Raw genomic sequence first — 21,266 nt, 5'->3', positions numbered from 1 at the left:
GTTGTTTACCAACGTCCCACCAAATTGCAGTGGAAGAATGACAAGATAATTTACATAAGCTTTTTTTCCCAATTAATTCAGTCATGGGCAGTGGATGTCACTGGCAAGACCAGCAGTTATTGTCTATTCCTAATTATCCTTGAGAAAGTGGTGGTTAGTCCTGAAGCTCTGCAGGTTGTGGGCCAGGGTTTAGAGAATCCCAAAGTGTATCATGGAGTTCACCTGACCCACAACTTTTAATAGATTGTGGTATGGGGAGCACACGGCGCACTCTACAGATATGGTACAGCAGAAATGGACCAGTATTTTTAAAAACAAAACAATGTTTATTCTATGAAGTCAAGTCAACCTTTTTAAAACAAACAGTGAATATCTTAGCAACCATTAATTCAAAGATAATCCCCAAAGAATACAACACTAAGTAATCCTTTAAGCTGTCCTTTTAACATCTGAAAGACTTAACAAACCTTTAAACAGGAGCACATAAGGTTCACATTCACTATTGGGAACATTTATAATTCTGTATTCACCAAATGATCCACAGATAGTCTTTGGATGTCAGAATCAACAGGACAGCTCCTTGTTTAACCTCAGCTGCAGCTCACTGGAAAACCCAGATACACCCAAGCTTTTTCTCAAAGTGAAACTAAAAAGCAGAACCAGAACTCAGCTCCACCCACACTCTGACATCACTGCAGTAACATGAGCAGCTAACCATTTCGTAAAGCGACATTCTCATGACAGGTGAATACACACTCATCATACAGTTGGGTAGGCCTATCCATGATTTAGACCCAGTGACAATGAAGCAACACTAATATATTTTCAAATCAGGATGTGGTGCTGCCATGTGCCTGCTATCCTTGTCGTTTTAGGTGGTGGAGTTCATGGATTTGGGGATGGGGTGATTGCAGTCAGAAAAGCCTTGGCGAGATGTTGCAGAAGATCTTGTAAGCGGTACATACTGCAGTCATGTTGTGCTAGTGGTGGTGGGAGTGAATATGCAAGGGCATGATGGGGTGCTAATCAAGATGGCTGTTTTGTCCTGGACGGTGACCAGCGTCTTGGGCGTTGTGAACCTGCATTCATCCAGACAAGTGGAAATTATTCTATCGCATTTATGATTTTGGCTTGTAGGTGGCAGCAAAACTTAGTGGAATCGCGAAGTTAGTTGTAACTGCAGAAATGCTAGCCGCTGACCTCTCTTGTAGCCACGGTATTTATACGGTTGGTCCAGTTAATGTTTTGATCAATGGTGGCCCACAGGATGTTGATGGTGGGGAATTCCACAATTGAAATGTCATTGAATGTCAAGGGGTGGTGATTAGAGATTCTTCCTTGTTAGCACTTTAAACTCCCTACTGCATGTCTTACTATTTTTTTCCCCCCGCAGTTTTCTCTCTTTGTCTTTCCCAGTTTTCTGAAAGATCCAACTCGTGCTGGGACACAGTTCCTCACATTGGGTTTTGTTATGGTTATGGTACAAGACTCGTAATTCATACATTCTGAATTCAAATCGTGCTTTGGCAAACATTGAAACTGGCAGATTTTGAGACTGAAGTCAATAATTCTGGTCAGTCAGGGTAGGCAGGCTCAAGTGGCTGAATGGCCATTCCTGCTCCTACTTCTTAGCAACAAAAAATAAACAAAACATGAATATAAATGTGTAAAAACCCGATCATTCACTAATGTCTCTCTAAGGTATTCTTTAACAACCTCTCAGTTGTAATTAAGAACATGGGACTAACATCTAAAAGACCCACTAGCCTCTTGGGTCAACTGGAAATGGGCAATAAAGAGACCATGTTGGCAGTGCCTCTGTTCAAAGAACAAAGGGAAAGAATTAAGCAATTTAGAAAGTCTCTGGCTTTTTTAAAAAAGAACAGATTGGTTAATTCATTTTATATATTTGCTGTTTTATTCTGTAAATCATCAAAACAATTCCTTCTCTTAATTTCATTACATCTCATTTTGAAATATGCAAAGCATTGAAATGCAATTCACTGCTATACAGTTAGCATTTTGAATATGATAAAACATACCTGATGTTTGACAATTTGTCCTAATGCCAGGTTCAAGTCAACCTGACATTTACCAAAAAGTTTCAGATAGCTGCTGTTACGGCCTGCACCTGGCTGAGCCTTAGTTTGGATGCGATTTGAAAGTTCCAGTTCAATTAACCCAGTCTCTAACCTTACAGCTCTCATGGAAGGGGTTGTTGCTGTAACTTGGATACCCTGAACAGGAAGCAAACACAGCACACATTGATTTTGAAATTTGCAATGCAGTTATTTATTTTTTGCTTCCCAACATTTTATAGCAGGTTAAATTTACAGCAGTGGTCTCAATACTTTCTCCATTGAAAAAGTTAATGCATTAGACAACTGCCAAAACTTGATCAAAACAGAATGCATCATAGTTATGTGCGACATTAATTCTAATATTTGTTGTAATCCCAAAACACTATTTGAAGAAAAAAATCATGTTGGTATATCCTTTGCAAGACGTAGCTTAGAAAAATTACATAATGCATCACACAGGATCTCCTTTCCAGTACACAATAACTATTCCCATAACTTAAAGTCACTTATTTTTCACCACCTGAACTGAAGTTGAGAAAATGTTCTTTTTGAAGTTCACACAGACAAAAGGAAAAAATAATCTGATAGGGACTTACAAAAGATATTTGTAGAATGGCGACACAGTGGCCCAGTGGTTAGCACTGCTGCCTACATTGCTGAGGACCCGGGTTCGATCCCCGCCCCGTGTCACTGTCTGTGTGGAGTTTGCACATTCTCCCCGTGTCTGCGTGGGTTTCACTCCCACAACCCAAAGATGTGCCACACTAAATTGCCCCTTAATTTGAAAAAAATAATTGGGTACTCTAGATTTGCAAAATAAAAAAAAGATACTTGTACAGACCTTGATTCAATCACTAAATGGTATGTGACATTCAAAAGTACATAGAAAATGAATCAGGGGAAAATAAAAAAAAAATACAGCAAACATTTATACACACTTGATTAAAATGAACGTCTCACTACAACAGACAGATTTGGCAAAGTTAAATATTCCAAAAAGGATATTAAGTACCATTATATTATTCTACCTAATACCAAATCCACAACACAACATTCTTATATGAATTCAAATCCTTCACAAGTAAGCCAAAATTGAATGTCACTTAAAGCTTGGTCATAGTTAAAAATGAGGAGTCTGCCACCTGCACATGTATTTTACAATGTTTGATACATTTCCTTTTGGTTCTGGAAGTGGAAATGGGATAAGGACCACATATCACTTTTCACACATTAAACTGACATAATGGACGCGATTCAGCGGACAGAAGGTAAAGTCTGCTTTTTTTTGGGGGGGGGGGGGGGGTGAGGAGGAGGAGGATTGTTTCTCAGCAGTTGCAGCATCGAGAATCATCCACTATTTAACGGCACACTGCCGGTTTTCTTTGGACTCGGGGCGTTTCTCCCCACTGAGGCCACACTTGGAGAGATTTCCTGCTGGCGAGTAAATCTCAGGAGGCCTTCTGGCTGTCGGGAAGCCCACAGGAGGCCTCTCCCGGCATCTACCGGCCGCGTCGCGCGCAACATGTCTGGTAGGCCGCGCCCTTTATCTATATTTAATCTTTTAGATTTTATTACAATTGAAGTTATTACCTTAAATTGCAGATTCAAAGAATACAGCAATATTTTTGGCTTTTCTCCATCCATTAAAATATCATGTTCATTCCACAGTGGGATAGGCTGTTCCCCTCCTACAGATAAACACAACATTGTATAAATATACGTTGCAATGTTGATATTTATATTTCCATACAAAGGAAGTATTTATTTCAAGTTTTTATTTTGAGTATCCTGAATAAAGGTACTGCTGCTGGGTTGGAGTAATCCCAGAAGTGGAAGCCATTGCTAAAGGAATATTCCTGAATAGATCTGGTTTTCCAGCAGCTCAGCATGCAACCCAATGCTGCTCTTTTTTGCCTATTTTGTCCCATTATGCTGGTAGATGCAGCTGTCAATTGCAACAGCAGTGTTAATGTCTTTAATGCAGTTAACAGACCTGGATCAAACCCAACTCATTCATTTTGAAGGCTGATGTTGATCACATTGGATCAATTGTGATTATAAAAAAATTATCATATTGAGTACAACAGCAAAGAGCAGTTATCTCAAGATTCTTCATTCCCCAGTGATGTTTTCTGTAATTCATAAAAATGATTGTTCTTCAAGAATTACAAATTGTACATCAATGTATCAGGAAATTATCCTGTTCTTAGTGGTTTAACAAGAACAAAACACATAAAGGAGGTGAGCCAAAAACAAGGGAACATAAAAAACAGAAATTGTTTGATTATATTCAAAAGGAGTAAAACATCTTAATGAACAATAATGTAGATGAACGATTTTTAAAGTTAATCACAAATTGAAAGGAAATTTCCCACATACCAGAGACTTTCTGGATAACTTCATTGACTTCCTTCATGAAAACTTTCTGTACAAAGACTAGTTGATTCAAAAGATCTGTTGTCAAGTTGTGCTCAAAGGAACCAACCTATGAACAAATGATGAACATCATTACAACTAAAGGAAGCTTTTTAAATTCATCAATCTCTATGAAACTTGCTAAATGTCAAACCACAACTGTACCTCAGCAACACAACGTAAATAGTTTCCCTGCAGATAATTGCCTTGTTTCGATGGGAATTCGTCCCCATTCCAGGATTTGTCGGGGTAACTTTCATGCTCCTCCATGATGTATTCTCCGGACATGGTGACTTGCGGTAGGTTAAGGCTGGCTGATGGAGGTAATGCTGCCATATCAACAGGAGTCACTTTGGACTGGAAACGCAGTCTGTGATTCGGCAGCTCAAATGTGAACCTAGTTTGGGCTCCTAATGTTTGGAAGAGCACATTTTATTATCACAACGTTTCTATTGGTGTCCATCACAGCATGTAATAAAGTTTTCCTGATAATTACATAGGTCAGGATTTTACAGCCTCACAGTGATATGTCGTCCCCCCCCCCCCCCCCCCCCCCCCCCCCCAACCGATAGATGCGGTGGGCCGTTTAGACTGCCATTTTTACTTTATTTTGTTAAAATTCATTTGCGGGATGTGGGCATCGCTGGTGAGGCCAGCATTTCATGCTTGATGTCCATCCCTATTTGCCCTTCAGTGGGTAGTGGTGAGTTGCCTTCTTGAACCGCTGCAGTCCCTGAGGTGCAGGTACACCCACTGTGCTGTTAGGGAGAGAGTTCAAGAATTTTGCCCCTGCAACGGTAGCATGGTGGTTAGCATAAATGCTTCACAGCTCCAGGGTCCCAGGTTCGGTTCCCGGCTGGGTCACTGTCTGTGCGGAGTCTGCACGTCCTCCCCGTGTGCGCGTGGATTTCCTCCGGGTGCTCCGGTTGCCTCTCACTGTCCAAAGATGTGCGGGTTAGGTGGATTGGCCATGCTAAATTGCCCGTAGTGTCCTAAAAAAAGTAAGGTTAAGGGGGGGGGTTGTTGGGTTACGGGTATAGGGTGGATACGTGGGTTTGAGTAGGGTGATCATTGCTCGGCACAACATCGAGGGCCGAAGGGCCTGTTCTGTGCTGTACTGTTCTATGTTCTATATGAGGCGCCCAGAATCATAACCGGGTGAAGTAATTATTTTACTTAATATACTATGCGGCTCTTTAAAATTGTGAATTTCTGAATGTGGCCCTTGCACGGAAAAGTTTGCCCACCCCTGGTCTAGACTATCTATGCTATAATCACGATTTCTACTCCTATAAATTGACGCTCTACTCTTGAACTAGGTTAATATACATAAAATAGTCTTCAAAGTGCAAGCAGCTCTATATTTAAATAGCAGGAGATCCAAAGGAAATAGTAGAGACTACCAGCATTTTTTGTTTAAGAAAATGAATTCTAAAACAGTACCTCAAAGTAAAACATTGAAATCTGAAATCATACATTTAGAATTATTGCACATCTCAGGGTATATGGTTCCAATGTGAAACATTCTCATTAATTTTATAAAGTTGTAAATTCAAAAAAATCTAAATGACTTACAGTTCCCACTTATTTAATGAAAAATTTCTAATTTTGCAAAACTCCAATAAAGTGACTGTAACCTTCATACCAATTTGCACACTAGTACCTGTCATCCCATGGCTTTTCATCCTGCCCATTTTGTATTCTGCTTTAAGAGATGGCAGTAGTGCTGCGCCAATGGTAATACCATCCAACAAAGCACTAAATTTAAGTACAATTGGTTTCTTCTCCAAACCCTCTGGCAGCTGAGGAAATTCATTTGTTTCAACGGGAGTTTGATTGACACTTGAAACAGGCTTTTCAGGGACCTGCGGAGGAGGGTAAGCATCTTCCTTCGATGTTGGTATACTATATAAAACAAAGAAAATTACTTTGAACCTTGTTTAAAAGTTCTCTACTATATAATGTTAATGTGTTGATGTGTGCGGAATCTAATATATAATTTATATATATATAAATAAATAAATGAAACTGTATGTGAATTATTTTTGAATTTCCATTCAATATACTCAAATACATTCTATTACAATTTTAAACAATTTTGATCTTTATTGATCCCCAACATTTCGTAATGAAACCTAAACCAAATGATCGGCGTCATTACATCTGTAGGGCAGTTTTACTTTAGAGATTCACAGATTGGATGAATATGGTGGCATTCAGATGAATTAGACTGTTTAAATGACAACAATGCAATGAGCCAGCCATTTTGCTTTCAGATGTAAATTCAGAAAAGTACTTTTAAGGGTTTCAGACTGGAAGGAAAGGGCCCTTCTACATCATCCGACTGGCCATTATTACTGAGTCTTAAAAACATTGATTTTCAACAATGGAGTCAGCCAACTGATTTTATCTTCATCTGCAACTTTCCAAAAATACTTACAATAAGACATAGGAGCAGAAGTAGGCCACTCAACCCATCGAGTCTGCTCCGCCATTCAATGAGATCATGGCTGACCTGATAATTCTCAACTCCACTTACTCACCTTACCCCCATAACCCTTATTGATGAAAAATCTGTCTACCTCAGCCCTGAACATACTTAACAACCAGCCTCTACAGCTCTGTGGTAAGAAATTCTACAGATTTACTACCCTCAGAGAAGAAATTCCTCCTCATCGCTATCTCAAATCGACGACCCCTTACTCTGGGATTATGCTCTCTGGTCCTCGAATCACTCACAAGAGGAAACATCTGTGTTGTTCCTCGTGTCTTAATAAAGCTCGTAGTCTCAAATGTGGAGAAGATGCTTTATTGTGAATTCATTCTCTCTTCAGAGCGTTACCTACGGCTACCTCAAATGCTACTAGCTGGTGTGTCTGTGCCCTGCTACGAGTTCTGCCTTCTGTGAAGTGTGTCCTCACTTCCTGTCCTGGTCTATTTATATGGCTCTCCCGTGCTCCCTCTAGTGTTTGCTCAGTTGTATTGCATCTAGTTAACTTGTGATCACCACATCCCCCTTTTTCTCTTTACATATGTTCTGTACATCGTTAAAGAAAATTGTACATCCTGTCCCGGTGTATTTATAGCTCTCCCTCTAGTGTTTGCTCAATTGTATTGTATCTAGTCAAATCTACGATCACCACATCCCCCTTTTTCTCTTTACATATTATCTGTACATCGTTAAAGAAAATTATACAAAACAGTTACTTATGATATGCGTATCTATACAAGTGATGGTGCTATTGCATATTTTTACAAAGCCAATGTATTTATGAGTCCAATCTTAATAAAACATTTATGAGTCCAAACTTGATGAATTTGTTCAGTTTTTTTTTCTTTTTGTTGTTGATGACGTGGTGATATTGATATTGCAACTCCGTTGTGAATGTTGTTGGTGTTCCTTGTTATTTTAAGTACCCAATGCGTCATCCCGAGGTGTTTGCATGGTCACATCACTGATATTGACTGACATGGACTTTTTTCTGTGCTTGTGGTATCGATGTATGGTCGAACCACTGATATTGACTGACATGGACTTTTTTCTGTGCTTGTGGTATCGATGTATTATCTCATCTGCCTTGAAAGCTGGTGTGCTTGCTTGTTCTAGAGCAGATGTGAGTTTGTGCGATTCGTTGTCACCCCATGGCATGTTTGTAGTCTTGTCATTGTTTTGCAGTGTGCTGTGGCATTGTCCTTCATGTGCCGAGTAGTACCATTGTGTACAAGTCGTTGTTTCATTGCTGTTGTTTCTGTCGTTCCTGTCTTTGTTGTTTTCGTTGCCGTACTTGTTGCTGTTTTTGTCGTTTCTGTCTTTGGTGTTGTCGCCGTCGTTGTTCCTGACTTTGTTGTTTTCGTTGCCGTTCTTGTTGCTGTTCTTGTCGTTTCTGTCTTTGGTGTTGTCGCTATCTTTGTTCCTGACTTTGTTGTTTGTCTTGTCGCGCTTCATGTTGCTTTTGTTCTTGCTGTTGTTGTTCTCGTTTCTGCTGTGCTTCTTTTGACTTTTGTTTTTCTTGTTATACTCTATGAGTGTCCCGTGCGGATAATTTGAGTCATTGAGGATTTTGTCTCGAGAGTAGTGCGAATGATCTGATGTTGCATCGGTGCTGGTGACATCAATCATTTGTGGAGGATTTGATTCCTCATCTTTGCTTTCTTGGTGCTCCTCTTCTGGAGTCAAATTCTTCTCGATTTCATTTGACGCGGTGTCTCTGGATTCTTGGTGCTCCGCTTCTGGAGTTAAAATCTTCATGATTTCTGTTGATGTTGTCTCACTGGACTCCAGGTGCTCCTCTTCTGGAGTCAAAATCTGCATGGTTTCTTTTGGCGTGGTCTCTCTGGACTCCAGGTGCTCCTCTTCTGGAGTCAAAATCTGCATGGTTTCTGTTGGCGTGGTCTCTCTGGACTCCAGGTGCTCCTCTTCTGGAGTCAAAATCTGCATGTTTTCTTTCGGCGTTGTCTCTCTGGACTGTTGGGTGGCCCGACTCTGTGCTTCTGTACAGACAAGCTGAGAACTGTCAGTCTCGCTGTGATCCTGTACGTCGAGTGTGATCACCTTGTCACTGTTTTCGCATGCAGTAGGTAGAGGTTCATTGTCTTCTTCTTGTTCATGTGAGCTTGTTAGACTTTCATAGTCTGCTTGTGGTTGCTCAGATACGGCGGGTTGACCTTCATGGTCTTGTTCATGCATGGTGTCAGTGGTTAGATGTACGTTGTCTTCTTCTTGTTCATGTGAGCTTGGTAGACTTTCATAGTCTGCTTGCGGTTGCTCAGATACAGCGGGTTTACCTTCATGGTCTTGTTCATGCATGGTGTTCGCCAGGGAGTGTTTGCTTGCATCCCTTTTGGAGTCTTGCATCACTCGCACTGTGGAGCCTGTCATCGCTCACTCTGTGGAGCCTGTCATCGCTCGCTCTGTGGAGTCTTTCTGTGCTCTCTGTGTGGCGTCGTCTTCGTCTTGGGTATTGCTGTCATCCAATGTATCGACGAGCTGCCATGGCATCATGGTGGTGGATTCATCTACCACGAGTAGATTCGTGTTGAGCTTTGCAACGGTGTCGCTGATGCTGTGATCAGCATATCCAAATAACTCAGCCATCTCTAAGTAGTATTCTTTGAAACCCAAATCATCTTGGTTGGCTTCTTCTACCACGAGTTAGTTCGTGTTGAACTTTGCGACCGTGTCGCTGATGCTGTGATTAGCATATCCGACTGACTCAGCTGTGTCTGAGTAGTATTCTTCGAAAACCAAATCATCTTGGTTGGATTCTTCTACCACGAGTTGATTCGTGTTGAACTTTGCGACCGTGTCGCTGATGCTGTGATAAGCATATCCGACTGACTCAGCCATGTCTGAGTAGTAATCTTCGAAAAACAAATCCTCTTTTGTTGTTTCAGAATTCTTTTTGTTCTCTTCACTTTGGGTGGTGCAGACTGCTTTTTTCAGGGTGTTGTGCAAGTTGTTTTTAACTGTTGGTTTAAGTTCAGGCGTTTTTCTGTGTTCTGAGGCAAGAAAATTTGCTTTTAGCACTTTAAGTGTCTTGTTTTCAATTTTCGGGCATTTCCCTTTTAAGTAGGCGTGGTCGGGATGCTCAGACGTCATGACGTCACGCGTAGGAATGAATTGCGCATGCGCAAATCGGCCTTCCTCCTTCACTGTGCGGTTTTGTGTCCATTGCGCATGCGCGGCTTGCGCATGCGCATAACGATCCGCGACCAAAACCTTTTTAGACTGCGCATGCGCGGCTTGCGCATGCGCATAACGATCGGCAACGCGACCTTTTTTTAACTGCGCATGCGCGGCTGCCGGTTCCGGCTTCTTTTTGATCTGTACTTTTCATTCGCGATTTCTTGTTCTTTTCGTGATTTTTTAAGTTTTGCATCACTCAGTCTCTGTGCAGTTTGGCCTCTGAGCATGCCTTGCTGTTCAAATTCCTTACAGTACTCTTCAAATTTGTTTAGTATTGTTTGTAAGCTGTTTCTGTCTTCACCTTTTGAGTATTTAAATCCATTATAAACTTTCGTAGCTTCATGTCCTTCGATGAGAATTGCTATTTTAATTTCGTCTGAGGCTGCTGCTGCATCATATGCTATGATACCGAAATCGAACCATTGTTTAAACCTTTTCCAGACACTTCTTACATTTCCAGTCGTGTCCAGCAGAAGTGGGAATCCAAGGCACATCCTCCCATCAGCGATGTCTTCCCAAGTCGAATGTCCAGTAGGAGATTTCCATGCCATTTTGTTCTTTCTGTGTCTGCCACTGAGTTGTCCTGTAGTAAGCGTCTGAAGCCACTCCTGGGTACCATGTGTTGTTCCTCGTGTCTTAATAAAGCTCGTAGTCTCAAATGTGGAGAAGATGCTTTATTGTGAATTCGTTCTCTCTTCAGAGCGTTACCTACGGCTACCTCAAATGCTACTAGCTGGTGTGTCTGTGCCCTGCTACGAGTTCTGCCTTCTGTGAAGTGTGTTCTCACTTCCTGTCCTGGTATATTTATATGGCTCTCCCGTGCTCCCTCTAGTGTTTGCTCAGTTGTATTGCATCTAGTTAACTTGTGATCACCACAACATCCTCTTAACATCTACCTTGTCAAGCTCCCTGAGAATCTTATATGTCGCAAAAGTCACCTCTCATTGTCCAATGAATAGAGGTTTTTTATGCACCATCTCTTCATACTAACACAAGCTAGTATTATGGTAAATATAGGACCAAGAAGGGATATTTCTGCTCGTTTTATATCTGTGGGAAGTTGCTATTCTTATGTGCATACATGAGTGCACAATCAAACTTGAATAACTGCATGCAATTGGAAATGTCTGTCCTAAACAGGTTTTCTTTCTTCCTTGGCACTTGTTCAGAAAGTAATTAAACATAAATTGTTTGGTGGCCATGGCCAATTTGAAATGTTAAACTAATATGAATAAACAAAAAAATTATAATTAAACAGAAAGAGGAAGTGACAATCAACACATCACCTATCAAGGTGGTAGATCTGTTCAACACTCAAGTCTACTTTGTTGTGTAAAAGAAATGTCTGCAACGTGAGCATTGCATGCCCCATGGCATAAATCACAGCTCTGACACTTTTGTTTTATATTTCTGGGATGAACTCTCATCTTCATAAACTTGTCACAAGCACAAAGGTTAAACTTGAAGATGATACAAGCTGATGACTGAACAGCTGAACAAGATAAGCTACTGGAGTATTTGAATATCCTTGGGAACTGGGTAGCTAGTTGGCAAGTGAAATTCAATGCAGAGAAATGAAAAGTGCTTCATGTGTCAATAAAAAGAATCTCGGAAGAAGCAACTACTTAAATGGAAATAAACTATATTTGGGAAATGAAAGATCTGTGGATCTTGATTGATAATAAACTGAAGCAATCACAATGGTGCTCGAGTGGCAGTAAGCACACAAATCAGATGTTGCTATCTATTAAAAAAATCAATATTGAGCCAAATAGTGAGGTAATCCTGCCACCCTATAAATGATTGGTATGACTACACTTGGAATACTATGGGCGCGATTCTCCCAAAACGGGAGAAATCGTAAGGCTGGCGTCAAACCCGGGCGGGTTTGACGCCAGCCCCCCCCCTTCCCGACCGGGAACCGATTCTGGTCCCCGGTCGGGGCTAGCAGCCCGACGCCGTAAGCTCCGGCATCACGGGCTTAACGAATTTCGTTAAGCCCGCTTGCCTGAGTTTGCGCCGGCTGACGCGTCATATGACGTCAGCCGCGCATGCGCGGATTGGAAGACTCCAACCCGCGCATGCGCGGATGACGTCATCGCGTATTTGCGAGAAACCCGCGCATGTGCGGGCCGGGATGCCCCTCAGCCGCCCCGCGAATGGATACTGTGGGGCGGCGGAAGGAGAAATAGTGCGCGGGCATCGGGCCCGCTGCCCGTGATCGGTGGGCACCGATCGCGGGCCCATGGCACCCTTGGCACAGCCGTGGTACTGCCGTGCCAATCGGTGCCATAAAGGGCCGTAAAGGGCTGGGAACTCGGCCCATCTATCAGCTGTGAATCGTTGCCGGCCGTAAAAAAACGGCGGCAGCGATTCGTGTCGGGAGTTGCGCTATTCTCCGCACCGTCGGGAGTGCGGAGAATCTCACCCTATGTATTTCTAGTAACCTTATTGAGAACAACTAGAATGACTGAAGAGAAGAAGGAATCGAAATATGATGAACAATTGCATTAATTGGGCACATAATCAGTGGATTGGAAAAAAACTTGAGAGGTGGTGTATATTGTTTTTAGGATTGTACAGTATGTAGGTCATGATGATCCTTTCCCTCTTGCTCAGAACAGTGGAATCAGACATTTGATGCGGAGGTTACCGGCTGTTCTGGTCCCACCAACGGCACACGGGTTTCCCAGCCAAGGGGTGCAGTCAATGGAAAATCCCGTTGACACGGCAGGACCAGAAAATCCTGCTGGCGGGCCGCTTCCACCGCTGAAAAACACGCGGCAGGTTGGTCAGTAAATCCCACCCATGGTCTCTGATTGTAAGCAGTAAATTCAGAACTAATCTGCAGAAAGCAGAGAGAAACTGGTAAATTTGTAGAACAGGCTCCCTGTTAGGTTCATTACATTTTTTTTTAGAAAAAAATATGTTGGGATAATATTTGATAAATTTGAGACATAAATGGGAAGTGTAAATGTTTGAGAGACAAAGATAATTTTAGGCCTACTATTCCCAAAGAGTTACGTTTCTGGGTTTTTTTACAGACTAAATGATGAGACTGAATCAAAGTTCAGAGGTGACGTAGCCATCATTAGGATACGATATGGACTAGTCAATCTAGAGTCTAGACAATGACAAGCTATTTTTCCGAGTGCTTAACATTGAAACCAGAGATTATAGCCTTTTCTGAAAGAGAGATTAAATTTAAAATTGTAGAAACAATATTTAATTCAGCAAGTGGTCAATCTACTGAACAGGCCGTCAAGGGAGAATATGGATGCAGTTCATATCAATTAATTCAAATACAAATTAACTTGATCTTTGCAAAAAATAAATATTGAGAATGCAATACGAACAATCTCAACATAATATGTGATAAGTGCCACATTCTTGGAAGAATCAGACAACTTTAGACCTATGGGGTGGAAACCAGCATGTAGCTCTCCAGCTGCACAGACCAGTTTTCACTCCAGACCTTGAGCCTCTCTGAAGAACAAAAATGAGTGGGCAGGGTTTTCGCTATCAGTCTGCCAGGGTGTATGCCAGCAGTGCCAACTCCACAAGGATCAGGTGTCATCTTTAAAGGGCCCTGTTCAGAATTGAACATCAACTGCAGCCTCCCCCTTCACCCTATCCCAGTCATCAGGATCTCTCTCCCTCCACCCCACGATTATTGGGGTCTCTCTACGGCCCCCCCACCCACACTGGAAGTATTGTCAGCATTTCACCCCCCCCCGGAACGTTCCCCGAATGGCCTTGATGCTCTCCCCCTCACAACACCCCACACATAACAGGAACCACTCCCCTCTCCAGCCCCACATTTTGGTCCCTAGGGGCTCTGCCCCTGGCAATACCTCCAATACAGGTTGGCACTACCAGGTTGTCACAGTGTCACTCTGGCAGTACCACCAAATGCTAGATGTCCCTTAACCCAGATGCTATACTTACCTTATTGTTCCTGGAGGAATCCCTCGACAGAATCTCATTTTAAAAAACTTGTGGTAAAGCTTGTCAACCTTTGGATATTCACTGGATAATCATGTTCAAAGTTATTTGAATTGATTAAAGTGAGTTTCTCACCATTTGTGGGTGTGAACCTCAAGTCACCGGCTAGAGGGGTAGAAAATCAGGAAACACAATCTCTCCAGAGAGAATCGTATTTCCCGGAGTGCTCCAGTTTTCCCACCAGCGTAATCTTTCTCTCTGACAGCGAACGCGGTCTGGTAGTCGCCCCCAAGGTAAGCAAAGCTCTCCACTATTGGGGTTTTCTTCAAGTCATGTCTGCATTATATTACTGTGGCCAGGATTCTCCATTGCAGGTCCACCCACTGCCACCGCTAGCGAGGATGGATAATGTGGCATGACATTCGCTGGTGGCTAGATTCTCTACTCCCGCCACTCGTAAATGGGATTTCCCATTGAAGCCATTCCATGCCGCCGGGAAACTCCGGTGGGGGGGTGCTGTTGGCAGGACAGAGAATCCCAATGCCAGCGAAGAATTCCAGCCTATATCTTGTGACTACTGAGATCAAAGAAAGCCATAGAAAGCCAATATCTTTCTTTGTTCACAGTAAGAAGTCTTACAACACCAGGTTAAAGTCCAACAGGTTTGTTTCAAACACGAGCTTTCGGAGCACGGCTCCTTCTTCAGGTGAATGGAAAGGCTTGTTCCAGAAATGTTTATATAGACACAGTCAGAGATGCCCCGGAATGCGAGCACCTGCAGGCAATCAAATCATCAAAGATGCAGAGAGAGAGGTAACTCCAGGTTAAAGAGGTGTGAATTGTCCCAAGCCAGTTCTGTCGGCAAGCCCACAGATAATCTCACGATGCTCCACTTCTCCAGCTTTCACCCGAAACACATTAAAGAAGCCATCCCCTATGGACAAGCCCTCCGTATACACAGGATCTGCTCAGACAAGGAGGAGCGCAACAGACACCTACAGATGCTGAAAGATGCCCTCGTACGAACGGGATATGGCGCTCGACTCATTGATCGACAGTTCCACCGCGCCACAGCAAAAAACCGCACCGACCTCCTCAGAAGACAAACACGGGACACCACTGACAGAGTACCCTTCGTCGTCCAGTACTTTCCTGGGGCGGAGAAACTACGACATCTTCTTCGCAGCCTCCAACACATCATCAGCAAGGATGGACATCTTGCCAAGGTCATCCCCACACCCCCACTACTGGCCTTCAAACAACCGCGCAACCTCAAACAAACCATTGTTTGCAGCAAATTACCCAGCCTTCAGAACAGCAACCACAACACCACAAAACCCTGCCAGGGTAATCTCTGCAAGACATGCCAGATCATCGACATGGACACCACCATTACACGTGGAAACACCACCCACCAGGTACGCGGCGCATACTCGTGCGACTCGACCAATGTAGTCTACCTCATACGCTGCAGGAAAGGATGTCCCGAAGCGTGGTACATTGGCGAGACCATGCAGACACTGCGACAACGAATAAACGGGCATCGTGCGACTATCAACAGGCAGGACTGTTCCCTTCCAGTTGGGGAACACTTCAGCAGTCAAGGACATTCAGCCTCTGATCTCCGGGTCAGCATTCTACAAGGAGGCCTTCAGGAGACGCGACAACGCAAAATTGCTGAGCAAAAACTTATAGCTAAGTTCCGCACGCATGAATGCGGACTCAACCGGGATCTGGGATTCATGTCGCATTACATTCGGCCCCCACCAACAAGCCTGGACTTGCAGAGGCCTACCGACTGAACTGGCTTGGGACAATTCACACCTCTTTAACCTGGAGTTACCTCTCTCTCTGCATCTTTGATGATTTGATTGCCTGCAGGTGCTCGCATTCCGGGGCATCTCTGACTGTGTCTATATAAACATTTCTGGAACAAGCCTTTCCATTCACCTGAAGAAGGAGCCGTGCTCCGAAAGCTCGTGTTTGAAACAAACCTGTTGGACTTTAACCTGGTGTTGTAAGACTTCTTACTGTGCTCACCCCAGTCCAACGCCGGCATCTCCACATCATGGCTTTCTTTGTTCAGCAATTCCTTATTTTCTATGTTTAAAGTTCCCATAATTCACAACTGTAAAATAATAATACCTTATATAGTGCAGTGTGTAGCAGCTTGATTTTATTTTTGTAAATTGCTTACCCTGTTGATGGCTGACGAATGAGATCAGAAATCTGTTTGGAGAGCTGATGAGAACTCCGAACCATCATGCTATGCAGTGTGGCAGGATGCTGTGGGATATTGATACTAATGGCTCCTACTTTTACAACCATTGTGTTGTTGGTCTTCAATCCTCTCTGGGCACTATAAAGAGCCTGAGATTTGGCAATACTGCATTTAACTACCGTTCTAGAAAGAAAAACATAACTCATCAAATTTTCAAAATCCATCTGCCAATAATATTGAAAATCTTAAGCAAAAAGAAACATAAAATGTTATAGCACAGAAATAGGCCATTTGTGTCATCAAGTTAATTTGTTCATGATCCCCCTCATCTAATCCCATTTTCCTGCTAGTTCCCAACATTCTTTAACATTCATATTTTAAGCAACTATCTAATTCCCTTTTGAAAGGAAAAATAAACTGTTTTTGAAACAATTTATCAGGTTTGGCAATGTGACAGAGAATTCCATATTCTAATCACCCACTTTGTAAAGACAGTCCTTCCCAACCTCCCTTTTAATTTCTTATTTTAAACTTTTGCACTTTGTAAATGTATTTTTGAACAGTAAAAATAATCTATCACTATTCACGGTATGATAACTGTGTATAATCAATATTTCGTAATCTTGAAGATCTTTCTCAGATTGTCATTCAACCTCAGCTGAAGCAGACAAAACTGGGCCTTGGCAGGCCTGAGTAATTGTGACCCAGATTCTGCCCTTTTGAATCCACACTGCAGCTTTTCAACTTTTTTTTCAAAATCCTTCAGAGAACAGGATGCCTAAAATGATACATTCTTCATTTTCTGTTAATATTTCTCATGTTGATCTACAGTTCCATTTGCTAATTTCTCCTTCAAAACATTCCTGATATATTATACAATCATGGAAGTGTTCTTTCTGCATTCAATTACTGACCATAAGGTCAAGTTAGAAATTTAAAGCAAATACAAGTAATTTAACATTTAATTCTAAGAACAGCAATAACCTATGTTACTTTAAACATTGCCAGCATTTGATTAATCTTGGATTTTAATTAGGAATTCTACATTCAATAGTTCAATCAACCAGTTCACACGTATTTAGTTAAACTGCAGCACCAAAACAAGGGTTAGCACTATTTGGTTCATAAACTCTAACAAAGTATAGAAACATGTAGCAAACTACACAGCAATGTACAAATGAGCAAAGCTACAAATGTCTCCTCTGCATTATGGAAACTATGAAACCCATAAAAGCCTTAGTGATAGTTCATTATTTATATATTTCTGCCTGGTTTTCAATTCAAGGTAAATCAAAAGTAAGCATCAGAAAATACATACAGAAATTAAAAGCACAGTATCTAAATTATTTATGCTTAAGGAAATTAATACATCGTTCTCAGAATTGTTTTAAGCATATTATGATGTAATATTGGGCTAGAATTATAGTTCTGTTAGTGCTTTCACCAAGTCAAAAATGCAAGCTGAAATCATGCTAGTTTGTGACATACAGAAATTCTTGTTTGACTGTACTTGTAGGTGAAGTAGGAAAATCCTCCAGCCTATGCAAGATGGTTGTAGAGAAAGCAAGAAAATAAAAAGAGAGCAAATGAAGTCTAGACATTCATGCATAAACCTGTATTCATACAGTAGAACCCTTAGTGTGCAGATCTATACATTTGCTAGCATTATATTACCATTTATCAAAGGCTCAAAATAAGTACTTGAATTTAAGGAGAGCATTTTTTCACAGAAAAATGGAGCCATGCAGAATATTTCACTGCTTGTAGTTATCAAATGTAATAATCAGTTACTTAGACTACAAGACAACACACACTAAGGGTTACCACATTAATAATAAAAAGAACTGTAAATTCATAAAGAAAGAGATATTGTGTTAGCAGACAAGTATTATGAAATTCATCAGCTCTGTGAACAAACTAATTCAGTTTGTAATATTCAGAAGCTTAAAGTTATAATGTGTATAACAGATTAAAAGAAACCATGCAATTTCAAATAAACTGGCCAGATTAAATAATAAATTTCTCTTAACATCCAAAATGTACCCAAAGTAAAAAGACTGTGCTGCTAAAACAAAAAAGCTTTTAGCTACAGATCACCACTACTCAGAAGCTATCTTTCACTCAGAATTTTGAACCTCATCAGCTTTCAAATGTCAGATATCGTCATTAGACTATTGTGTCCTGTGACGTTACAGATTTAAAACATTTCATGTTTGTTTAAGAGTTACAGAATACCACAATATTGGGTACGGATGTGTTTTAGCAAGGCATCTCACAGCATACACCATTTACTCTTCAGCTCAAAGAATTTTGGCATTCTGATTTGCTGGAAGTGCAAACTGGTAATGACTGGTAGCAAGGTCTTGAGTGAATACAGGACCAACATTGATGTTTTTAAAATCTTTGACAGCTTACTATTACTGGAAGGAATGAGACTCCTCTGTTTAAATTGTTAATTGTTTGGGCGAGAGAGGTTGATTGGAAGTCATTAACTATTATCACATCATTAAAAAGGAACTTAGTGGACTAAACTTTTTGAGACAGGTTTAATGGGTAATCAATGTGACGGTCTAATACATTCTTAAAAATAATGGGGAGTCTAAGGTGATGTGCTGTTTATGCAAAACAACCAATATGGCTGTATAAATTGAACGGCAAATTCTGGAGATATGCAAATCTCAGCGTATCTTTTAATTCCCTCAATTTGCTGGTCAATTTGCACATTAATAAGTGTGCATTATTCAAATGCCATTATTTTTCAGCAAGTTTTATGTTGGGAATATGCAATATTCTATGCCTACATTTCTCAATTAGCTACATTTTCTGCACAAATTCACATCAAATATATCTGCGGAAAGCAAGAAAGTCATAGAGTCATATGGCACAGAAAAGACCCTTTGGCCCATCAAGTCTGCGCCAGTCAAAAGTAACCACCTAACTATTCTAACCCCATTTCCCAGCACTTGGCCCATAGCCTTGTACACCTTGGGTTCGCAAATGCACATCTAAATACTTCTTAAATGATATGAGGGTCTCTGCCTCCAACACTCTTTCAGGCAGTGCGTCCCACATTCCAACCACCCTCTGGGTAAAAACGTTTTTCCTGACATTCCCTCTAAACCACATGCCCCTTACCGTGAATCTATGCCCCCTTGTCACTCGCTGATCCCTCCACCAAGGGGAAAAGCATCTGCCTGTCTACTCTATCTATGCCCCTCATAATTTCATACATCTCAATCATGTATCCTCCTCAGTCTCCTCTGCTCCAAAGAAAACAATCTAAGTATATCCAATCTCTCATCGTAACTAAAACTCTCCAGCCCAGGCAATATCCTGGTTAATCTCCTTTGAACCCTTTCAAGTGCTATCACATCTCTTCTATAACGTGGACTCCAGTATTGCACACAATACTCTAGCTGTGGCCTTATCAACATTATTTACAGTTCCAGCATAACCGCCCTGTTCTTAAACTCTATGCCTTGGCTAATAAAGGCAAGTATACTATATGCCTTCTTAACCATTGTATCCACTTGCACTCATGGGCCGGGTGTACATGCACACCAAGGTCCCTCTGGTTCTCGGTGCTTTCCAAAATCCTGCTATTTATCATGTAGTACCTTGCTCGTTTGTCCTGCCCAAGGGCATCATCTCACACTTATCTGGATTGAATTCCATTTGCCACTGTTCAGCCCATCTATATCCTCCTGTAATCAAAGGCTACCCTCCTCACTATTTACCACCACACCAATTTTCGGATCATCCATAAAGTTACTGATCAACCGTCCGACACAACCCTCCGGTAGATGCAAGATAAATTTAAATTTTAAAGAAAATATCAGATAATATCATTGTGTGCGCTTTGCGCGGAAACAGGTCTTTGGCTCATAGTCTTCCCATGCATTTCTGTCCTGTGCCAGTCTTTTAATTTTCCAATAACTGGGCGGCACAGTAGCAGTGGTTAGCACTGTTGCTTCACAGCACCAGGGACCTGGGTTCGATTCCTGTCTTGGGTCACTGTCTGTGCGGAGTCTGCACGTTCTCCCCGTGTCTGCGTGGGTTTCCTCCAGGCATTCCAGTTTCCTCCCACAAGTCCCAAAAGACGTGCTTGTTTGGTGAATTGGACATTCTGAATTCTCCCTCAGTGTACCCGAACAGGTGCCGTAGCGTTGCAACTAGGAGATTTCCACAGTAATTTCATTGCAGTGTTAATGTAAGTCTACTTGTGACACTAATAAAGATTATATTATTATATCTTCCTTCAAATTTCAAGCCATCCATCATCGATATTGTCTTTTTTGTTGCTCTTTCTTTCCTTGAAATCTTCCCTCCATAGTATATCTTACTAGTCTGTTTCCTCTTAAGATGTATCTACTTGTTTCCTGCCATTTTCTAATCATGTCCAACAAATCCCTTTGTTTATTCACTCGCCTCAGCACTTCATTGTGTTACTTTTTCTGTCCAGCTGATCCTTTCCATTTTCCTACCTTCAAAGCTATTTAGCAAGCGTGTCTCTTCTTTCTGTAAGAAAATACATCCATACAGCAAAATACCCCTAATCAAGTTCCTTACAAATCACTTCTTGAATTGTGTATTCAGCTTTCTGGTTAGCAATTGTCTCTTCTTGCTAAAGTCATTCCCATTGTTTATTCTTATTTTCTTGTCCCTGAATTGTTAATATTTGTTCTTATTTCTTGGTTGCAACTTCCAGAAATTATGTGCAGAAATTATGCTTCTTAAATATTGAATTGTTACATCTGTTCTAGTTCTTTTCCTCCTATGAAGGAATGAATATTCTTTGGTGATTTTGAGATGCCCACATAATCAGATGATTATTTGTAGTATTTGATCACTTGTCAAAATTGCCGTTACGCCCAGCCATTCAAAACTCAGCACAGGGGGTTTACTCAGGTAGTCACAA

General features: G+C 41.5%; 1 protein-coding gene across 12 annotated transcripts in view; it reads right to left on the bottom strand.

The window, feature by feature from the left end:
* kiaa1109 (KIAA1109 ortholog) overlaps positions 1–21,266 on the bottom strand; it is a 534,122-nt gene that overhangs the window by 145,069 nt on the left and 367,787 nt on the right. For 11 of the 12 annotated variants that reach the window (XM_038792378.1, XM_038792369.1, XM_038792381.1 and 8 more), the window contains 7 exons: positions 17,837–17,887; positions 16,325–16,531; positions 6,160–6,401; positions 4,662–4,906; positions 4,461–4,566; positions 3,672–3,769; positions 2,043–2,237 (listed from right to left, as the gene is read on the bottom strand). In XM_038792378.1, the coding sequence (XP_038648306.1) occupies positions 2,043–2,237; positions 3,672–3,769; positions 4,461–4,566; positions 4,662–4,906; positions 6,160–6,401; positions 16,325–16,531; positions 17,837–17,887 (1,144 nt within the window). The remainder of the gene's footprint in view (positions 1–2,042; positions 2,238–3,671; positions 3,770–4,460; positions 4,567–4,661; positions 4,907–6,159; positions 6,402–16,324; positions 16,532–17,836; positions 17,888–21,266) is intronic. The other variant, XM_038792374.1, reaches the window with a different exon arrangement.

Source organism: Scyliorhinus canicula, chromosome 3 (assembly GCF_902713615.1).
Source record: "Scyliorhinus canicula chromosome 3, sScyCan1.1, whole genome shotgun sequence".
Classification (NCBI taxonomy): Eukaryota; Metazoa; Chordata; class Chondrichthyes; order Carcharhiniformes; family Scyliorhinidae; genus Scyliorhinus; species Scyliorhinus canicula.
Note: the sequence above shows the minus strand (reverse complement) of the source record. Positions and strands in the feature narration are given on the sequence as shown.